The sequence below is a fragment of the Pteronotus mesoamericanus genome, unplaced genomic scaffold, assembly GCF_021234165.1.
Source record: "Pteronotus mesoamericanus isolate MK-2021 breed Mesoamerican mustached bat unplaced genomic scaffold, CSHL_Meso_final scaffold_99, whole genome shotgun sequence".
Classification (NCBI taxonomy): domain Eukaryota; kingdom Metazoa; phylum Chordata; class Mammalia; order Chiroptera; family Mormoopidae; genus Pteronotus; species Pteronotus mesoamericanus.
This window is the reverse complement of record NW_026555330.1, coordinates 8,070,520-8,090,158: the sequence shown is the minus strand read 5'-3', so window position 1 is coordinate 8,090,158 and position 19,639 is coordinate 8,070,520. Positions and strand designations below refer to the sequence as shown.

The 19,639-nt window shown below is 50.8% G+C and overlaps 1 protein-coding gene across 1 annotated transcript; it reads left to right on the top strand.

The window, feature by feature from the left end:
- The first annotated feature begins 4,011 nt into the window (after positions 1-4,011).
- SYPL2 (synaptophysin like 2) lies at positions 4,012-18,558 on the top strand. Its single transcript, XM_054564999.1, has 6 exons — positions 4,012-4,326; positions 4,469-4,543; positions 12,200-12,324; positions 13,233-13,434; positions 14,320-14,511; positions 15,826-18,558. The coding sequence occupies exons 1-6, from the start codon at positions 4,273-4,275 to the stop codon at positions 15,970-15,972; spliced, it is 795 nt and encodes a 264-aa protein (XP_054420974.1). The 5' UTR covers positions 4,012-4,272; the 3' UTR covers positions 15,973-18,558.
- Positions 18,559-19,639: the final 1,081 nt, after the last annotated feature.

Sequence of the window (19,639 nt, the reverse complement as noted above, 5' to 3'; positions counted from 1 at the left end):
ACCTTGAGTCTGGCGATGACTTTTTAGATATGACACCAAAGGCATGACGTGTAAGAGAAAAAAAATTGAAAAGTTGGACTTTATTAATATTAAATATTAATATTTAATTCTTCTGAATGAGAAGACAAGCCAAAGACTGGGAGAAAATATTTGCAAATCACATACCCAAAAAGGACTTGCATTCAGAATATATAAAGAATTCGCAGATCTCAATTGTAAGAAACAAACAACCCAGTTTAGAAATGGGCAAAAGCCTTGAACAGGCACTTCACCAAAGAAGATACCCAGGTGGCAAATAAGCACATTAAAAGATGTTCTATATCATTAGCTGTTGGGGAAATACAAATTAAAGCCACAGTGAGATGAAAAGTAAAGACCTACAACCAAGATTACTCTACCCAGCAAAGCTATCATTTACAATTGAAAGACATATAAAGAGCTTCCCAGGAAAAAAAAAAAAAGCTAAAGGAGTTCATCACCATTAAACCAGTATTACAGGAAATGTCAAAAGGTCTAATTTAAGAAGAAAAAAAACCCATAAAAATATGAACAATAAAATGGCAATAAATACATACCTATCAACAATTTAATCTAAAAAACAAAATAAATAGGCAGAACAAAAACAAACTCATACAGAGAATATTTTGATGGTTGCCAGATGGGAGGGGGTTGAGGGAATGGGTGAAAAAGATGAAGGGAATAAGGTGGTTACAGAACAGTCAAGGAGATGTAAAGTAAGGCATAGGGAATATAGTCAGTAATATTCTACTAATTATGTGTCGTGTCAGATGGGTACAAGATTTATTGGCATTGATCATTTAGTAAGTTCTATTATGTCTAATCACTGGGGTGTACACCTGAAACTAATATAATATTGTGTGTCACCTGTAACTGAAAAATAAAAAATGATTTAAAAACCCCACAGTGAGAAACATTTTAGAATGGCAAAAAAAAAAAAAAAAAAAAAAAAAAAAAGATGGAAAAACCTAATACCAAGCGCTGAAGAAGATTCAAAGCAACTGGAATACATTGTTGGTGGGAAAGCCACTCTTGAAAACTTTGGTAGTTTCATATCAAATTAAATATACTTTTATTTCCTCATAATCTAGAAATTTTACTTCTGGGTATTTGCCCTAGAAATAAATATGTATGCTCACTCAAAAACCTGGACAAGTATCTTTACAGCAGAACTATTCATGATAGCAAAAAGAAAAAAGAAAAAAAACCCCTAAATGTACTTTGGCAGGTGACTAGATAAATTGTGATGGATTATACTTCATAATATGATGGAATACTACTCAGCAATAAAAAGGATCAAACTGCTAAGTGCAGCAATATGGATGAATCTCAAAATCATTATGCCAAGTGAAAGAAGCCAAACACAAAAGAGTACATAGTGTGTAGTTCTATTTATCTGAAATTCTAGAAAAGGCAAAACTAATTTATAATGACAGTAGATCAATGATTGCCTGCAGATTGGCAGGTGGGAGCTCTTAGGAATGACTGGCAAGTTCTATATCCTGATTATGGCAGTGGTTATATTTATCAAAACTGAATGTTGAAATGTTCTCATCTTATGACATAGCCAGCTCACTTTTAAGTATAAGGTGAAGTTTATCAAACTGCTGGTAGAGACCCATTATTCATGAGTCATTAAATCCATCTAGTGTCTGCTCAGAAGGGAAGTTACTCTGTAACTAATGAAGCTTAATCTTCAGAACCCTTTGCTTGTGAAGCCTCTTCTAAGGCCTGGTTACTAATTTTGTATTCTTTTTCTAAAGAGGGACCTCAAACTCTACAAATTTGAGGCCCCACAAAACCTGGATCTGCCACTACATGACCAGATTTTTTTTTTTTTAATGAAATGGAATAGAAAATACAAGACTGGTTTGTGAAATTTTTGTTTCAGTTTATACAGGGGTGGGCAAAAGTAGGTTTACAGTTGTAATGAAAATAAATAATATAATAATCAATAATAATACAAGAATAAACTCTATATTTCTCATACTCACAGTTGTAAGCCAACTTTTGCCCACTCCTAATGGGCCATAAAAATGTATTTCTTACCAGGGTTTATGTCTAAGAAAAGAAAAAAGAAAAAGAAATTTGGAAAATCAGTGCTGCATAGCAACCTATGCGCATGTGCACAGGGAGACATGTACACATTCAATGAACTGCTGTGTGTAAGAGTAAATATTTTTCCAAATGTTCATCAATATGAGAATTAGTAAGCACACTATGGTCTGTATATATTGTGGAATTCTATGTAGCTAAAATAAATGAACTAAAGGTACATACATCAGGCTAGATAACTCATAAACACAACATTAACTTAAAAAGGAAGTTAAGGAAGCATATCTAATATACTATAAAGATACTCATATCTTTATCTAAAGCATAATATTTAGATAAAGTTCAAAACAATTAGTGAAATAACTATATCTGGTGAATTTCTATATGTTGTTTCTAGATATAGTTATATACACATATATAGTAAAAGTATTAAAATATACATGTGGCTGATAAATTCAGGAGACAATAGTGGTTACTTCGGGGGAGGAAGATGAGAGGGAGAGAAAGATATGAAGGACTTTAATTTTATATGCAGTTTTTGTTTAATTCAGAAAGAATGGATTTGAGACCAGGCAGAGTGCTAACAAGATCAGTGGGTGTGTGTGGGTTTTTGCTGTGTTATTCTGATTCTTATCTGATTGTGTTACATTCTATATGTGTGTTGTCATAGACATTGGTAATAAGTATTATTTGTGTAGTGTGAGCATTTACAAACACCGTGCCACTTAATCCTCACAATGACCTTGTACAGTAAGTAGGACAGAAATTATTATCCCTATTCCATGGGACAGGAACCTGAAACTGCAGAACAGTTTATTAAAAAGCTGGATCGGGGCCTCAGTTGTTCCTTCCTCAGCCTAAATTTGCCTGGCGCTCTGAGGAAGTTTCCTTCAAGTCCAGGCCACCTGTTCCCAGCAACTCCCTGCTCCCCCAGCCTTGGGGGGCGGGGGCACTTACTCAGTGGGGGATGAATCGATTAACAAAAACTAAATGTTTGTTCAAAAAACAGTCCTTCTGAAGCACCTGCGGACACCTCCGAGAATGACTCTGGGGAGGTGGGCAATAGGCGCCGGCGGCTCCCGGCTCGGGGCTCTAGCCCCCGGCTCACTCAGTGACCTTGGACAGAGCACTGAACGTTTCACCACTTACACTGACAATCCGGTAACCCGAATGGGTCAAATTTTTCACTACTCACTGGGGGCTCCTGCCGAATACTCTCTTTGAAAGTTGGGGACCGGCTTAAGGTCGGTCATAACGCAACAATGACAACTTTTCAATACAAATGACATTTTCTCAGCCCTCTAGTCCTCAGACTTTACTTTCATTCAAATCGTGAAGGCTATTTTAAAGGAGATTGAGTTTATACTTTTAAAAGATTAACACCTTTTAAAGTATGATGTACGAATGCCTTTTGTTGTTTAAAAAAAAAGAAAAAGAAAGAAAGCAACCCCTACCTAGACAAAGTAGAAAATGAGCAATTTATGGTCTACTGCCCCCTTCATCTGTACTGGCTCTCCAAGATTTTGGAAGAGAGTGGTTTGTTAACCGAAGGGTTTAGAACCTTAGATTTAGATTTAGATTTCAAAACTGATAATGCCTTGTGAAAATCCTTTAGGTTCTAGGTATTGCGTGGTGGAAGAAGAGAAAAACGGCTCCAGACCCCGGGAAATAGAGAAAGATAAACTAGGAGCCGTGCGTCCCAGAGCGCCAGGCTACTTTCCGACTTCGGCAGCAGGTCGGAGCGGCTGCGGTGTCTCCCTTGGGTCTGACCCTGGAGGCTTCTGGCAAAGAACTCGAGCCCCCTCGGGGCCGAACTTCCCGTAGAGGCCACAGGTCCCTTTAAGGAGCCCTGCGGGCTGAGAAAGGGGCGCAGGGGGCGGGAGGAGGGTTCCCGAGGGCACGCCACGTGACTAGGCGGCCAAGTTCGCTGGCGAGTTTGACGGAAGTTTGAATCGGACTCGGGGGCTTTCTGCAGCTGGAGGGGCAGCGCGGCGGCCGCGACCTCGGCGAGTGCAAGCAGCGGCGCCCCGGCGACCCGCCCACCCAGCCTGGACCCCGGGCCGCCGCCGGCCGCTCGCGCTCCGCCACCGCTCGCGTGCCCCGCCGCGGGTCAGCAGCCCCCCGCGCGCCCGCGGCCCCCGCAGCCTCCGGGCGAGGGAGCCGAGCCCCCGCGCCGCGCCCCGGCCCCGCTGCGCCAGCATGTCCTCGACGGAGAGCCCGAGCCGCCCAGCGGACAAGTCGCCGCGCCAGCAGGTACACCCCGCGCGTCCCCGGGGCTCCCTCACCGCCCTTCTCCAGCTGGGTGCCGGGACCCTTATTCCTGCCCCCTCCTGGATGTGGAGAGCCTTCCCGGGTCTGCTGCCGCCCTGACCCCTGGCCCTCCCTGTCTTCGCAGGTGGATCGCCTGCTCGTGGGGCTGCGCTGGCGGCGGCTGGAGGAGCCGCTGGGCTTCATCAAAGTTCTCCAGTGGGTGAGTCGCTGTCCCTGCCGCGGGCTATTTCGGGAACCTGGACGGTGACGCTGACCCGAAGCAATGTGGCCAGAGTGGGGGGGGCAGGGAGGTCCTGCGGCCGGCAGCCCGCGCGAGGGTGGGGGGCGGCGACAGGTGGGCGGGGGAGGGGCGGGCTGGGGTTGCTTCTGCAGCACTTGGTGGCAGGAGGGTGAGAAGCGAGGCATGCGGAGGTCGGGATTCGGTCCTTCTATGTGCAAGGAGCCTTTGCCCAAGGCGCTCACATTTCACCCGGGCGAGAGGACCGGGTGTAACCTTTCCAGAACTCTGATCCTGCACATACCACCCCGCGGAGGCGGGAGGGGGAGGACGACGGGGGCTGAGGAGCTCGGCGAAGGGCAGGGCAGGGCAGGGGGCGGGGCTGGAAACCATCAGGCCCCCTGAACCCCCAGACCTTGCCTGACCCTGCAGGTGCGTCGGAGGGACAGGGCCCCAGCCCGCAGTTGCCCTGTTGACGTCACTAGAGTAGTCTGAAATCTGGTTCCTGTAACCACTGTGACTTGGTGGGCGAATGAATGAATGAATGAATGGAGTTCATGGCTCCAGGAATAAATAAAAGAATAAATAAGGTAGAATAAAAATCACAGTGCGGCCAAAATGTGGCTTGTAGAATAATATAGACTATTATGCTGGGAAGCTAGAGACCTGCGTTCCAGACCTGGACCTGCCTTTTTCAGCCATGTGACCTTGGGCGAGTCACTTCTTTGGACTTCAGTTTCCAACATCAGTAAAATGTTGATCAGAGCAAATGTTGACCAGAAGGGTCCCCTTCTACTCTAAAAGAGTTGGCATGCTAGATTATTGCCCTTCATTAGCCTTAGCCTGCGACCTTGAGGAAATCACTTGCCCAGGGCCTCAGTTTCCCCTGTAATGGTCTAGGGGAAATACAATTGCCCTTCTTCACTGGTACTTGGAGACATGGGTTGCTCTCTGTCCTTCCTAGTGCCCAAGGCCTCCTGGGTGTAAGTGAGGAATGTGGACAGGTGCAGTCACTCTTTCAAATCATAAAGACTTGGGAGCATTTAGTGTACCATCACAGAAGAGATTTTAGTTAGACTATCCACACACCAAATGGAGTGTGAATAACATATTAATGTGCTTTCAGCACAGAATTCAGCTAGGGAGTAAGTTACCGTTAATGCTGAGGGGGATTGAGTTCTAAAGGGCTTTTAACTCACTGGAGACAGGAGTTAGCACTGTGTCACCAATTCCCAGGTCATCGTTTGGATGAGATTCATCAAATCTGGAATTCAGGGGTAATAGTGCATTTGGGGTTATCTCTGGGTATCTGAGACCCTGTCCGGGGCTACGGGCCAGCCTGGGGAGCTTCCAAGTGCAAACTCTGGGACCCATTAGGAACTTTCCACTCTCCCTGCTGCCTCAAGAGCAGCTGGACAGACTGCTGACTGAGCTCTTTCCCCTCCTCCCGTTTTCCTGTTCTCACCCACCACCTCAGTACCAGAGGGGGCCATACAAGAAGGCTGTTAAGGCTCCATGCGACTGTCATCCAGAACTGGGGAGCCATTATGAGTGATCTGGAGGAGCAGAGGCTGAAATATAAAAGTACAATTATATCATTAAACTAGATGAATGGGTCTAAGGGAAATTTGAGAAAGACTGTCAAGGGACGAAGGTAACAATGAGGTTATTAGACCATGAAATCATCTTCAAAGAGGGGATTTTGCAAAGCTTCCTTCTCCAACCCTTCCATCCTTTTCTCAACCCCTTCTCCATCCCTTACCCCTAGTCCTGGCACTATTTGTATAAAGGCTGCACAAAGCAATGCCTAGGAGAATGGTCCAGTCTCTTCCCAGGTTCAGTGCTGATCCCTAAGAGCTGACACATCTTGATGACCCTTTTATGATCCCCAATCACCTAGAGAGGGAGTATCCTTTCTCTCATAATGCTAAATCCGAGGCCCAAGGCTGGACTTTGAACTCAGCCTTCATTCAAAGGACAGTGTCTTGAGAAGAATTGATTTGCTTTTACTGCCATCCTCAGAGTGTGAGCTTCCCTTGTCTTGAGTCTCTGCAGATGATCTAATGTAAAAGTACCTCAAACCAGCACCAGAAATGGCGGTGAAAATGTCATTTGGGATTTTCATTACTTTCTTGCTTGGAGGGATCAAATGCTCCTGACTAGAAAAGGGAAAAAAAAACAAAAACAAAAACAACAAAAAACAAAACAAAACAAAACCCCAACCTGCAAATCTTGATAATTGAAAACTTTTGTTGTCATTATTACCAAAAGAAAAGGTTTTACTGTAATCTTGGTGAGAAGAAAGTAATGTTAGTCTATCAGTCAGGAGTTTAGTTTAGCATGTCTTTAAAATTAAAAAATTAACTAATCTCACCTCAATTCCAGTTCTGGTCTTACCAAGTCTACACTGAGCTAGTGAAATAACATGGGCATAGACCAGTTGTTGGAGACGAGTTTCTTTGTTTTTGTCTTTTTTTTAAAAAAGGCAAAAAAAAAAAAAAAGAGAGAGACTTTTTTTTTTTAATTTGGCTTTTTTTAAATCCTTACCCGAGGACATGTCTATTGATGAGAGAGAAGGAAAGAGAGAGGAATTGAACCCCAAACATTTTGGTGTATGAGATGATGCTCCAACCAAGCGAGCCACTCAGCCAGGGCAAAAGAGGCAGACTCTGAGGTCCGATGGACCTTGGTTTAAATCCAGTCTCCTCTGGTTTTTTGCCATGGAGCCTACGGTAAGTGATGAAACTTTATGGGCCTTGGTTTCTTACGTGTAAATGAGGGTAAGTCCCCTTGCGGGCTCACTGGGAGGACGGCAGCAGGTAACATCTGTAAGGTGCCCAAGCGTTCAGGAAGACCACAGCGAGCCGGTCAACCTAGGGCTGCTGCCATGGGTGTTGGTTTCCTTCCCTCCTGTTCCTGAACCATGCCTGCCCCCTAACTTTGCCCCTTATGCAGACTGTCAGCTAGGCTTGTCCTTTGGTGAGATTATTCAAGTGTCACTGTCAAATCCTCACTTTGAGGGTAAGGTACAAAAGAATCTCCTGGATTACTGAGTCACTGTTCCCCTAAGAAGTCATATTATCATTAACGGGGTATGTCCTGGATCTATAATTCATCTTTGAGGTGCCAAAGTCACTTATTTGGTTCTGGGGTCTCTGTAATGAAAATCAGCTATTTTTGATAAGTGTGGGGAACCCTGACTGGTGTGGCTCAGTGGGTTGAGTGTCATCCCGCAAACTGAAAGGTCACCAGTTCGATTCTCAGTCAGGGCACACGCCTGGGTTTCAGGCCAGGTTACTGGTTGGGGGCGTGCGAGAGGCAACTGATCGATGTATCTCTTGCACATCAATGTGTCTCTTCTTCTCTCTCTCCCTTTCTCCCCCTCTCTCTAAAAATAAATTTTAAAAATCTTTTACAAAGTAAGTGTGGGGAAAGTGAAAGCAACCCATCATAGTCGATGAAACCAATGAGGTGATGGTGGAAGTAGGATTGGAGGGAGAACTTGGCTTCCTTGTTAGAACCCAGCCATTAACTGGGGATGCTAGTGTTTTCAGGACTGACACAGGACGATGCCCAACAAGCACGTCAGCACCAAAGTGGAGCTTCATCCCTAGACTGGCAACGTTATCCTGACATCGTTCCAAAAGAGATGCAAAGGCAGGAGGAGCGGCCGGGGGGGTGGTGGGGGTGGCAGTGTCTGACCATCGCTGCCCCCGGCAATGCAGGTCCAAGAGGAGGAAGGCTGGTTGGCACCAGAACTCCAGCGATCCATCCCCTTGCTCCAGGGACTCCATCGCCCCTTGGTTCCTGTTCTTTATGACCAGGTGGCTCAACTCAGAGCCTTGTGCTTGGTGACAAGGGCGGTTTCCGTTCTCTCCCTTCTTCCCTGTGGTTCGGTCACCTGGCACAGTTAGGGAAGAAAGAAAGCAGGTGCAGAAAGGTGGGAGGGCATCTCTGCCCCTGCCCCCCAGATCAGAACTACACCCTCCCTCCATGCAATCCTCCCTGCATGTGGTAGAGATCTTTTTTCAGTCTCAGTAACTGCGTGCTACTGGATTTTCATTTGTTTGTTTGAGCACGATACTCTCCTTCCTAGATGTAAACTCTTGCAAACAGGCAGGGTCTCATTTATCTTTATGTCGCTGGCACCTGGCACAAAGTAGATGCTCAGTGACTCTTTGTCAATAGATGAATGAATGCAGTAGAGAGAGCACTGGACGGGGATCAGGGTATGTAAATTCTGAGCCCGGCTCTCACATTGATTAAATGTGACCTTGGGAAAGTCACTTAATCTTTTGGGACTTCAGTTTCCACGTCTATGACACGAGACCGTGGCGCTCGATAATCTCTGAGATCCTTTTTGCTCAGCTGCTTTCTGTGAACCTGTGAGAGTCCCCTCCATATTCTCCCTCCCTCCACTCATATAACAAACCACCTGCCACACCACAGCCGACTGCGACGTCAAACTGAATCATATATTCTTTTTTTTTTTTTTTTTTTAAGATTTTATTTCTTTACCTCTAGTCAGAGGGGAGGGGAGGGAGAAAGAGAGAGAAACATCAACGTGTGGTTGCCACTCATGTGCCCCCTGCTGGGGATCTGGCCCGCAACCCAAGCCCGTGCCCGGACTGGGAATCAAACCAGCGACCCTTTGGTTCCCAGGCCAGCGCTCAATCCACTGAGCCATGCCAGCCAGGGCTGAATCATATATTCTGATTAATAATGGGTTACATAACGTGCTAGAGATTCCTGACTTTCAAAGAATCAGAACAGACAAAAGTCATTATGGGTATATTTTGCCCATAAAAACATCATAAAGCAGGGTCCAGGATGGTCAGAACCTCAAGGTTGCCCACTAGACCTGGCAGAACTCTTGGTGACAATGGAAGAGTTCTATAATGTGTCATCCAGTATGACATCTGCCAGTCCCATGTGGCTAGTGAGCACTTGGAATGTGGCTAGTGTGCCTGAGCAAGTGAATTGTAAATTGTATTTAATCTTCATGTATATTTCCATAGGACTAGTGGCCACTGTAGTGGAATATGAGCTCCATGAAGACAGATATTTTTTTTCTTTTCGTTCACTCCTAAGTGTTAGTGCCTTGAACAATTCCTGACACATAGTAGATGTTCAATAAATGTCGTCCCTCGGAAGATGTCAGGAGTGTCTGTCCAGAGAATGCTGGGGAAGGGAAGCTTTTGGAACTGCCCGTTGCATTGCCCCAAGTTAGGGATGCCTGCGTTCTCAGGAAACCAAAAGGGCCTTTCACTGACTACTGCCAAGGGGTAAAAATACATCCAACCTTGCGGCCCTTCCCAGAACGTGACGCCCTAACTGTGTCCGGTTGGCGGTCAGAAGCCAAGAGGAGTTAGAGAACCACAGAGCTGACAAAAGACTAGAGATGGCCTCTGAGACAAGGTCCACTGTGACGCCGGTGAGGCGACTTGGTGTGTGTCAAGAAAGATGACACAGGGGCACTGGGTGACTTCCCCACAGCTCTGTCGTGACAACGGGCACCCAGGCTCTGCAGCAGCCTCCGAAACGTCAGGGGGACAAGGAGGTTATTCAGGCTGGAGGGGAGGTTACACTATCTCCTTCCCTGCGTGTTTTTTAAAATGGAGACAATTCTTATTTGTCTGGACTAAACCTCCTAGAAAGAGAGAGGTGCCCGTTATGACCTTTAAAGGGGAGGGGGGTCAGGGGCTCCACCATGGAGAGGAAGTGCCAGGCCAGGCGGTGCCGGGTGGGGCCGTGGCGCCCGCAGCAGCCTGGGGCTGGTGCAGCTGCTGGCAAGCCCAGCCAAGAGCTCCCTGACAGCGTTCCCCGCAGCCAGTGGGGGGTGGCAGCCTCCGAAAGGCCTCCACATGACCTCCTCCAAACCCCTCATTTTTATAGGTGAGGACGTGGAGACTCAGAGAGCAGAGCGAGGTCACCCAGCTAATTTTGTGGCAGGGACAGTATTCTAAGACTCCTAATCCAGGTCTCTTCTCATTTCATGACGCCATCAAGCATGAGTCAAATAATGCGCACACATCTCTATTTCCACCTCTGGCTGCAGGATCGGGGTGTGGATTAGCTGTCTTCCAGGTGCTTAACATCCAAGACGCTGAGTCGCAGAGAAACACACAGGAAATGCACAATTAACAATCAGCTCCCTGCTTAATGAGAATGATTACATCACGAACAAACCCAGGAAACAGGGCCTGAACAGATGATATGGGAGGATAAGAGATCCCAATTTCTCACATCCTTCCCTACTCAAAGCGTGTTTCCCCAGAAGGAAATTCGAAAATCATATGCTCAGGGCATTTCATATCACTAAGGACAGGCGGTTTAGTAGAATGAGAGGAAAACAATTCACATGACCTGAAACGCCTCCCTTCACCCTGAGAAATGGCAGCGCCAACCAATCACAAAGGGAGAGGCCACTGGGGAGAGAGTGGAGGCTGGCCAGGCAAGTGGAAGGTGCTGTTCCCAGGCTCAAGCCAGGACCCTGGGCACTGGCCCTGCAAGCTCTGCTTGGGGAAGAGCAGTCGGGCGGCAGGACCGTGGGGTAGCAGCGTGGCTTCTGCTCTCCTGGCCCCTCTGAAGGCTTGGCAGACGTTGTCCCCTTCAGCTCTGCCTCCACTGAGGCAGGAAGCCACTGGAAATTAGCTACAAGGTAATGACAGGATCCAACGATGGCCCTGAAAGAGACAAGGGAAGAACTACAAGTGTGCCCGATCCAGGCTGAGGCTGGGGACTCTGTTTCCAGGGTGCCTCTCCCTTGGGAGGAAATTCAAGGCCAGCTTGGAGCTAAAAGGTTCCAAAAGCCTAAATCACTTTGTGCTAGTCATTATCTTAAGGAGGCTCCCTGTGGTCCCCAATGTCACATCCAGACACCACTCAAAGTCAGCCTTATTCATTTGGCTCTTTGGTCCAGCACCCTGGGCAGTGACCACAGCTCCGCGAGGCTGGAAGACCCATGGAAGCCGGGGCCGCTGCCCAGGAGGGACTTGATTAAAGGGATCCTGACCACCCCCCGCCCCCCACCCATGTATATCCGTGCTGCTTAGAGTCAAAGTGAAGCAGGAGATAGGAAGGAGGAAACTCCAGAGGTGCCCCAGGGGTAAGATAAAGAACATGGATAAAGGGTGGAGACCCTGTTCTAAGACTGGTAGTTTCTGCATCTGGAAAAGCATTAAATCCTAGTGAATCAGGAATGCACCTGTGCAGAAGATGCTACCTGACCCCTGCTTCATTATAATAACATTATAATGAATTAGCATTGTGGGACCCCCTTCCCAGTAGCCAATCAATGAAATCATGGGAAACCCACCCTGAGGAAACCCACCCTTTGGCTCCTGAGTTCGGGCTGCTGCTGCTGCTGCTGCTGTTAGGCTGGTAGGCTCTGCTCCGCTGTGCTCTTCTCTGCTCGGCTCTGCTCAGAGTTGGCCTGTTCCCATGTTCTGTGTGGCTTAATAAATCTGCTTTTTCTCACTTTCTGCTATAAACTCTGTGTGTTCAGTTCAATTTTTTGTCCACGATCACCAAGAACCTGGTTACCTGTGCCCACCTGTGAAAAGAGGGTAGCTTTGAAGGGATAGGCCTTGGCCAGGTGAGGCCTTCTGACTCTTGAAGGGCTTCACTCTCCCTCAGCTCTTTGCTATTTTCGCCTTCGGGTGCTGCGGCTCCTACAGCGGGGAGACAGGAGCAATCGTTCGCTGCAGCAACACAGCCAAGGACGTGAGCTCCATCATCGTCTTGTTCGGCTATCCCTTCAGGTGAGCAGCCTGACCCTGCACAGCCTCCCCCACTGGATCGGCAGGAACTGCTAGGCGCTTTCCACCTCACTCCAGACTTGGGTCCTTCCTGCTCTTTAGGAATTTCAGACACACTGACCAGAGAAAAATACAAGGGAAATCAGATCGACCATTGTTGTAATAATGTTTCAGTTAATGGCAGGTAACAACAGCTTTACAGCAAGAACTCATACAGTCTGGAATGGAGGATCATGGGAGTCTGGGCAAGCTGGGCAGGTCTCTGACCCTCAGCAGCCTCCCCCTTGCCTTGAAGGTAAGGAAGCTTGCTAGTACTTGGATCCCAAAGAGCTGATGTGGGTGCTTACCTGGCATCGGAATACACGGAGGCCCACGACATGGAAGAGACAGTCTTTCCTGGGTATTTGGGAGCTGAGGGAGGGGGGAGCCTAAGAATTCAGAGGACAGTGGGGACAGGATTCACCTTTTCAGAAATTCCTAGCAGCAGCAGCTAAGTTAGATTGTCTCTTGTATATACTAGGATTTGTTTTCCTCTTTGTTTTGTCTAAAATAGTCTCACTGGGACCCAAGGAAGGCTTGAGTCCCGTGGCCTCTGCCTTCCCTGAGGCAAAATGGAGCTCAGCCTCTGATGGCTTGGCTACCAGAAACAGATGGACCATAAATGTGGCTGTGACCCTAAAGGGCCCTGGAGATACTTGGAAACCCATGGTCACCTACCTGGGCAAGGTGGATGCACGTGGGTTGGTGGCTGAATGGGAGCCGGGGTTCCACTGGACTCCCGGGGAAGCTCCTGTGCTGGCTGGAAGGTTCGCCCCCTCTGGCCCCTAAGAGTCGGGGTGAGGGAGCACAGGCGACGCCCTCCCGGGGCGGGGCGACTGCCCCCAGCTCAGCAGGCCTCCCTGCCACCGCAGGTTGAACCGGGTCCAGTATGAAATGCCCCTCTGCGACGACGATTCCACCTCCAAGACCATGCACCTCATGGGGGACTTCTCTGCCCCCGCCGAGTTCTTCGTGACCCTGGGCATCTTTTCCTTCTTCTACACCATGGCTGCGCTGGTGTTCTACCTGCGCTTCCACGGCCTCTACACGGAGAACAAGCGCTTCCCGCTGGCGGTGAGTGGGCGCAGCCGCGCTGGTGGGGAGCAAACCCCGCGGCTTTCCCGGGGCCCTGCCGCCACCGGCGCTTGGCTGTAGGCCCCTTGGGGCGCTGTGGCTCCCGCAGCTCCTGGGGCGCAGTCTCAGGACTCTGCCTCTGCCAGCCTCCCATCGCTTGGTCTTCTCGCGGGAGGCACAAGAGCAGCAGGAAGCAGGCTCCGGAGTCGGACTGCCCGGGTTCAAATCCCAGCACTGCCCCTCACTAGCGGCGGGCCCTGGGAAAAGTTATTTACTCTCTCTAAACCTCAATCTCTTAAACTAATAAATGGGAATGAAATAATATCTATTATTACTATGAGCACCCGTTTACTTCCTCCCTGCCCTAGGCACGCCAGGGGGAGGGGTGCCTGAGGGGCCACACCGGTGTCCTGCACTCTGCCCTCCCTCTGCCACCAGCTGTAGCTGAGCGGTGGCTGATCAAAGGCAAGGCGAGGATGCCCCTCACTGCACCGCGCACCTGACACTACAATACATCAACCGGAATTGAAAAATGAGTCTAAAAAAGGGGAAAAAATGTTTTAAAAAATTTTAAGGAAAGGCAGAGAAGGGAGAGTGGGGAGTAGGCCACCCGGGTTTTGGGGTGACAGTGAGCAGCAGATGCCCTGGCACAGTTTTAGCTGACCTCGGTTCTGAGGGCGTGGGCCAGGGTCGTCCTGGGCGGCAGGATTTCTTTGGCGACAGTCAACAGGTTCACTAGGATGATCCGGGCCCCCTGAGGCTCTCGGTAGGAGGGAGAGAGGGGGCTGTCCTGGGACCCCCGGGTCCCAGTGCATTACAGCAAGAGGAAGGGACGTGAGGAATCTCGGGGTATGATTGTGTTTCCTGTCCCTCTGCTCCTCCCAGGACTTCTGCGTGACCGTCTCCTTCACCTTCTTCTGGCTCGTAGCTGCAGCTGCCTGGGGCAAGGGCCTCACTGACGTCAAGGGGGCCACGCGGCCGTCCAGCCTGACGGCCGCCATGTCCGTGTGCCACGGAGAGGAAGTGGAGTGCAGCGCGGGGGCCACGCCCTCCATGGGGCTGGTCAACCTCTCCGTGGTGAGACCTGCGGCCGCCAGGGGCCTGGGGGAGGGAGGCGCTGCTGCCCAGCTGCCCAGTGTGGTCCCAGCGGCACGTCCCGAGAGGGACAGAGAGGGTGTCCCCAGAGCTGGAACCCCCGACAGGTGGAGTCAGGGCCCCCTGTGCCCAACACTGGCCGCTGGCTCCTAGCTGACCCTAAGAAGTCATTTTGGGATGGGGGAACCCGAGAGCCACTCAGCCTCCGGTCCGTCCTCCTCCTGCACAGCGCCTTCCTGGTCCCACCTCCGGGCAGGCTTGCGCCCTCCTCCCGCCTCTTGCCCGTGGGTGGGAAGGGGGCCCAGCGCTGCCGCCGCGCTCAAGGCTGGGAGCAGACCCAGGCTGAGCGAGACGGGGCTCGCTGCCACTCAGGCCTCCGGGCTGGAAAAGGGCTTGCGGCCCTGGTGGGCCCAGCGGACATGCGCATCCGTGGCTGTCCCAGTTGTTACAGTGTTGAAACAGTTTCAGTTCAGTTGGTAAATAACTGAGGCCTCGAGCTCCTCAAATGTCCTCTGTCATCCAGCCACTTCCACCCTACCCTGAAAATGGCCTGCACCTCCCCAAGGCCCAGCAACAGAAGGGTTTACTGCCTGGCACACCAGGGAGCCTTCCAGACCTTGCTGGAACCCTGCTTATAGGTTTCACCTCCCCCCAACATTTTATTGTAAAGATTTTTTCACACATACAGCAGAATTTTACAATGAACACCCACATACTCATCACCCAGACTGTACCATGTCTATCCGCCTCCCTTCATCTATCAATCCATCTTATTTTTAATGCATTTTGAAGTTAATTGCAGGCATCGGTACTCTTCGCCCTAAATGCTTCCTGCTGATAGGTTTTTAAATATTGTGAATAAATACGTGAGTAGAGCCCTGGCTAGGCCCCTCCCCGGCCGGGTCGGCCCTAGGGAAAGAGCACCTTGGACAGCTCTGGCCACGCCCACTCTCCAGAGGGCACCGGGAACCCGCCGCGGGCGTGGGCTGCGGGCGGGGGGAGCCACCGGGGCCCTTGCTTCTTGCCATGCTTTGCAAGTGTCTCCACTGCAGACGCCAGAGTCTCCCAGCGCCCACGCCTCAGCCTGGGTGCGTCTTACACAGAGTTAGACACCCTCACCAGAGAACCCTTAGTGGGCGCTGGCTTTGACCTCTGCCTCCATATCCAGTTTTCTGTCTTTGCGTTTTCGTAGCCCTCTGCCCTCTCCCCATCTGCCCGCACTACAGGTAGGTCCCCCCTCCCCGTTCTCACGGTGCCCCCTCCCTCGTCTCATAAGCTCCCCCGATGTCGTTGCAGCTGTTCGGCTTTATCAACTTCTTCCTATGGGCCGGGAACTGTTGGTTTGTGTTCAAGGAGACCCCATGGCACGGGCAGGCCCAGGCCCAGGGCCAGGCTCCCAGCCAGGAGAGCACGGCCGAGCAGGGAGCCGTGGAGAAGCAGTGAGCAGCCCCCACCCGGCTGCTCCGGAACAGGACAGCAACCACCTCCGGCTTCCAGGACCGCCCTCTTCTTCCTCCTCCACCTCCCCTCCCCCGCCATCCTGGGCTTTGAGCTTTGAGAAGTCGTCGTCGTCCTCGTCGACGGACGGATGGGCAGGCAGCAGCTGTCGGAAACCTGGGCAGCCCTCCCAGGGGCTCCCTGTCCCTCCTCTTGCTGGAGCCCCGGATGGGATGGCAGGAACTCAGTGCTGCTTGTCTTCTGCCCGGACCCAGGCACCTTACTTGGGGGCGTAGGGCGCCTCACAGCCTCCGCCGCGGTCGAGGGTTGGAGGCAGGAGACCAGAGTCCTGAGCCTGGTTCCCAGCAGCCACTTCTATCAACCTGTCAATAAAAGTGGGGGGAGGGGAAGCTGGCTGGCAGCCTTCTCCCTGGTCCCTTGCGCGGAGGGCCCACCAGCGGCTTAGTGACCCCGCTTCAGTGGCTGCCGTGCGCGCCCCACAGGCGCGGGGCCCCAGACAGCCCTAGCTCAGTGTGCTTCCCACTCTCCTCCGGCCTCTGCCTGCCCGTGGGGCCCAGCTCGTGTCAACCCAGGAGGCCACTAGCCTGCAAGAGAGCCTTCAGAGGGTCCTGAGGCGGCCTTAGGCTCAGTGGGGAGCAGACACGTTGCAACTGCATTGAAATTCAAGAAACTAAAGCCAGGAAACTTGCCGGGGAGTCAGTTTCTTCTATTCCCTCAGGGCCCGGCCCCTCCAAGCTGGGGCACTGTCCACCAACACTCTAAGCTCACCCTGGCCCTGAACTCCTTGCCTCCCTCCCCGTCCTCCTTCCTCGGCTTGGTCTCACACCCGGGACACAACATGAGGGGCCAGGAGCATCTCCATCTCAGACCTCCTCCAACCTCTCTGCCCATGTCCGCCCACCCTCCCCCCACAGCCCCCTGGGTCAGGCATTCAAGATCCCTCTCCAAGTCTAGCCAGGCCTTCTTTTCATTCCTGTGGGGCCAGAGAGGGACTCTGGAAGGGCCCAAAGGGCCATCGTGAGGCCAAGCTGCCCCAGGACCTCAGGCCATGGATGGATGGGCCCATTTCTTCCTCATCCTCTGCCCCCCACCCCACAGTCCCCCAGTCCCCGGCCCCTTTCACACGTCCCCTTCTCACCTTCACAAAAGGACGTGCCCTCTCCCTGAGCCCCCCATACCTCCCCTGCTGCTTCATCTGTCCCAGGCTCTCTCCCCACACCCGGTCCAGGGAAGGCCGATGCCATTGGTGCTTCTTCACTTCGGGACCCAGTTCCATAAGTCTTTGGCATGTCTCCTCTTTCTGATGCCTCCTTCGGTCCCTCTCTGGACCCCAGGGTCTAAGACTCAGTGCCGACTACCCAGCCCTACCCAGCCTGCCCTGGCCACAGGGCTGCCCAGGGCGGGATGAAGAAGGTTGAATCCAGCCACTTTCCAATCCGGTGCCCATTATCATCACAAAGGCGAAAGCGCCCTGTGCCAATCTCTCTTCAGGACTGAGTCACCCCCTCCAACCTCCTCACCTCCCTAAACATCAGTCAAAGGAACATGTGCCTTACGGGCCACCCAGGAAGTCAGGACTTTTGCCTTTGGGCCAATCATTTCTTCTTTGGGTCAGAATTCCCCTGCCTGACAGTGGAGTGAGAGGTTTACATCCTCAAATGCTCGAGTCCTTCGGTGCAAGAATTAGATGTTTTTCTCCCTTTTCTTCAATTTGGGGGAAGGGATTTGAGGAGGGAAGAGAGGAGATGGGATGAGTGTTTCTAAGTCTGAAACTCTGTCCCTGAGCTGTCCCCATGTTTACTCAAGGACAAGGAGGGACAGTTTTGCCTGCAGCTCCGGAGAAACCGAGAACAAAAGGGTGACTTCATTTTTCTTCAGGCTGGCCCCTATGGGGGTCTGTGAGCAGCTTCTACTGGAACTTTGTTTGGATTTTGTGTACGTATTTATAATTTCTTTGCAATGTGATGGATAAAGTGCTCTCATTTAGGGGCTGAAGTTAGCAACTGGCCCATCACTGGGGAAGGGGAGTAGGTGGGCGTGTGCTCCTGCCAAGGACTCCTAGCCCAGAACTTTCCCTGGAGCAAAGAAGTCTCTTTCTCCTCCAAAGACTAGCTTGTTCTCAGCCAGGAGAGCCCTGACTTAGGTGATACCCTCTCCCACTTAGAGGAAAGACTACTTCACCTCGTACCTCCGGAGGGCTGGGCTAGGCCAAGTGCCCGAGGGCAGGGCTGTCCTCATAGCATTCCTGTCCCCTCCAACCCGGGCTGGCAGCACCGCTTTGCCTAGTGGGGCCAGAGGTAGAAGAACGTGTCTGGTTTCTCCAGTTGCTGCAGGAGGCCAACAGGCATGGCCCTTTGCCCTAGTAACTCTGAATAGCACCCTCCCACCCCCATCCCCCAGGCTGCCTACTTCTGTCCTTTCCTGAATAGGAGTACCCTCCACCACCATGGTCATAGGTCTCCTACCTCTGGGACTGCAGACCAGGGGTGGGGGGAGATGTTGCATGTTGTTTTCTGGTGCTTGTTATTACACATTGGAATAAACAGTGCTTCAAGCATTTGCCACGAAGAAGCCAAGACTGGAGCCCTTCTGAGGACTTTTTCCTCTTCCTCCCCTTGCTTTAAGTTCTTCGACAAAATATCTGCATGTCCACCAAAATATCATTCAACTCCTTCCTACTCTGCACCCCAGCAATACAGTCTGAAGAACGAGGAGTTGTTCCTGGCCGGCCCCAGGCTGGGCATCTCTTTTGATGACATCAATTAGTCCAAAGTAATGAAGACTTATTAGCAAATTTAGAGCAAACTCAAAAGGCGAGAGGGGAGGGGGAGAGAGAGAGAGAGAGAGAGAGAGAGAGGCTTCCACAAAGCTGTTTACATTTGTTCTCCTAACATCTGTGACCCAGACAAGCTTCCTGTCTGACTCGAGGGAGCCATATGCTTGCCCTCTTAACTATAAAGGTTCTTGCTGAACACATTTGCACTTCTTTCTGCCCTTCTGACAGTCACATGCTACATTTACACTACCTAGAAAAATACACCTGGGCACAACATGACAGTCAACGTCACCAGGTTCCGAAATTCCCTAGGGATCGTGTCCGGCTCTTGGGTCAAGAATCCCTGCTCTGGGAGATCATCCTTGAGGGGAAAGTGAGAAGGAATCCGAGGTCTTGAAGTCACAGACTTTGATCGATTTGCCTCTGATTGGGTTCCTACTCAGCTGAAGGAATGAATATGGGGTGAAATGTGAGGGGTTGAGGAGGGAAAAGAGAATTAGTATTTCTCTTCTGTTGTGATGGGGGAGGCGAGAGCTTTTGTCTCTTGATTGTGTGAGGGTGGGAAGAAATGTTATCAGCTGAGAAGAAGAAAGGTGGATGATTAAGGTATTTTCCAGGCCTTAGCAAGGAAAATGACAGATCTGATGAGAAACCTCCCTATGCTGAAGCTCTGGTAGCAGCCCTTCCAGCAGAGAAAATATTCATTAGAAAAAGAAGCCAAAGTGATGGATGGACGCAGGGTCCAGCCAGGGTTTGGGAAGAGGCAGTACGGGGTATCGATCGCAGTCCTCAGGAGGAGAGAGACGATCAGCAGAGATGCTGCAAACCCAGTTCCGGGGCTGGCTCTGGCTCCGAGACAGCCTTCTGTCATCCTGA

What these genes read in the sequence shown, in the direction of transcription:
- SYPL2 (XM_054564999.1), top strand. Translation starts at nt 4,273, where the DNA reads ATGTCCTCGACGGAGAGCCCGAGCCGCCCAGCGGACAAGTCGCCGCGC. An exon ending in TTGTTCGGCTATCCCTTCAG is followed by an intron (nt 12,325 to 13,232) that starts GTGAGCAGCCTG and finishes CTGCCACCGCAG; the next exon opens with GTTGAACCGGGTCCAGTATG. An exon ending in ACAAGCGCTTCCCGCTGGCG is followed by an intron (nt 13,435 to 14,319) that starts GTGAGTGGGCGC and finishes TGCTCCTCCCAG; the next exon opens with GACTTCTGCGTGACCGTCTC.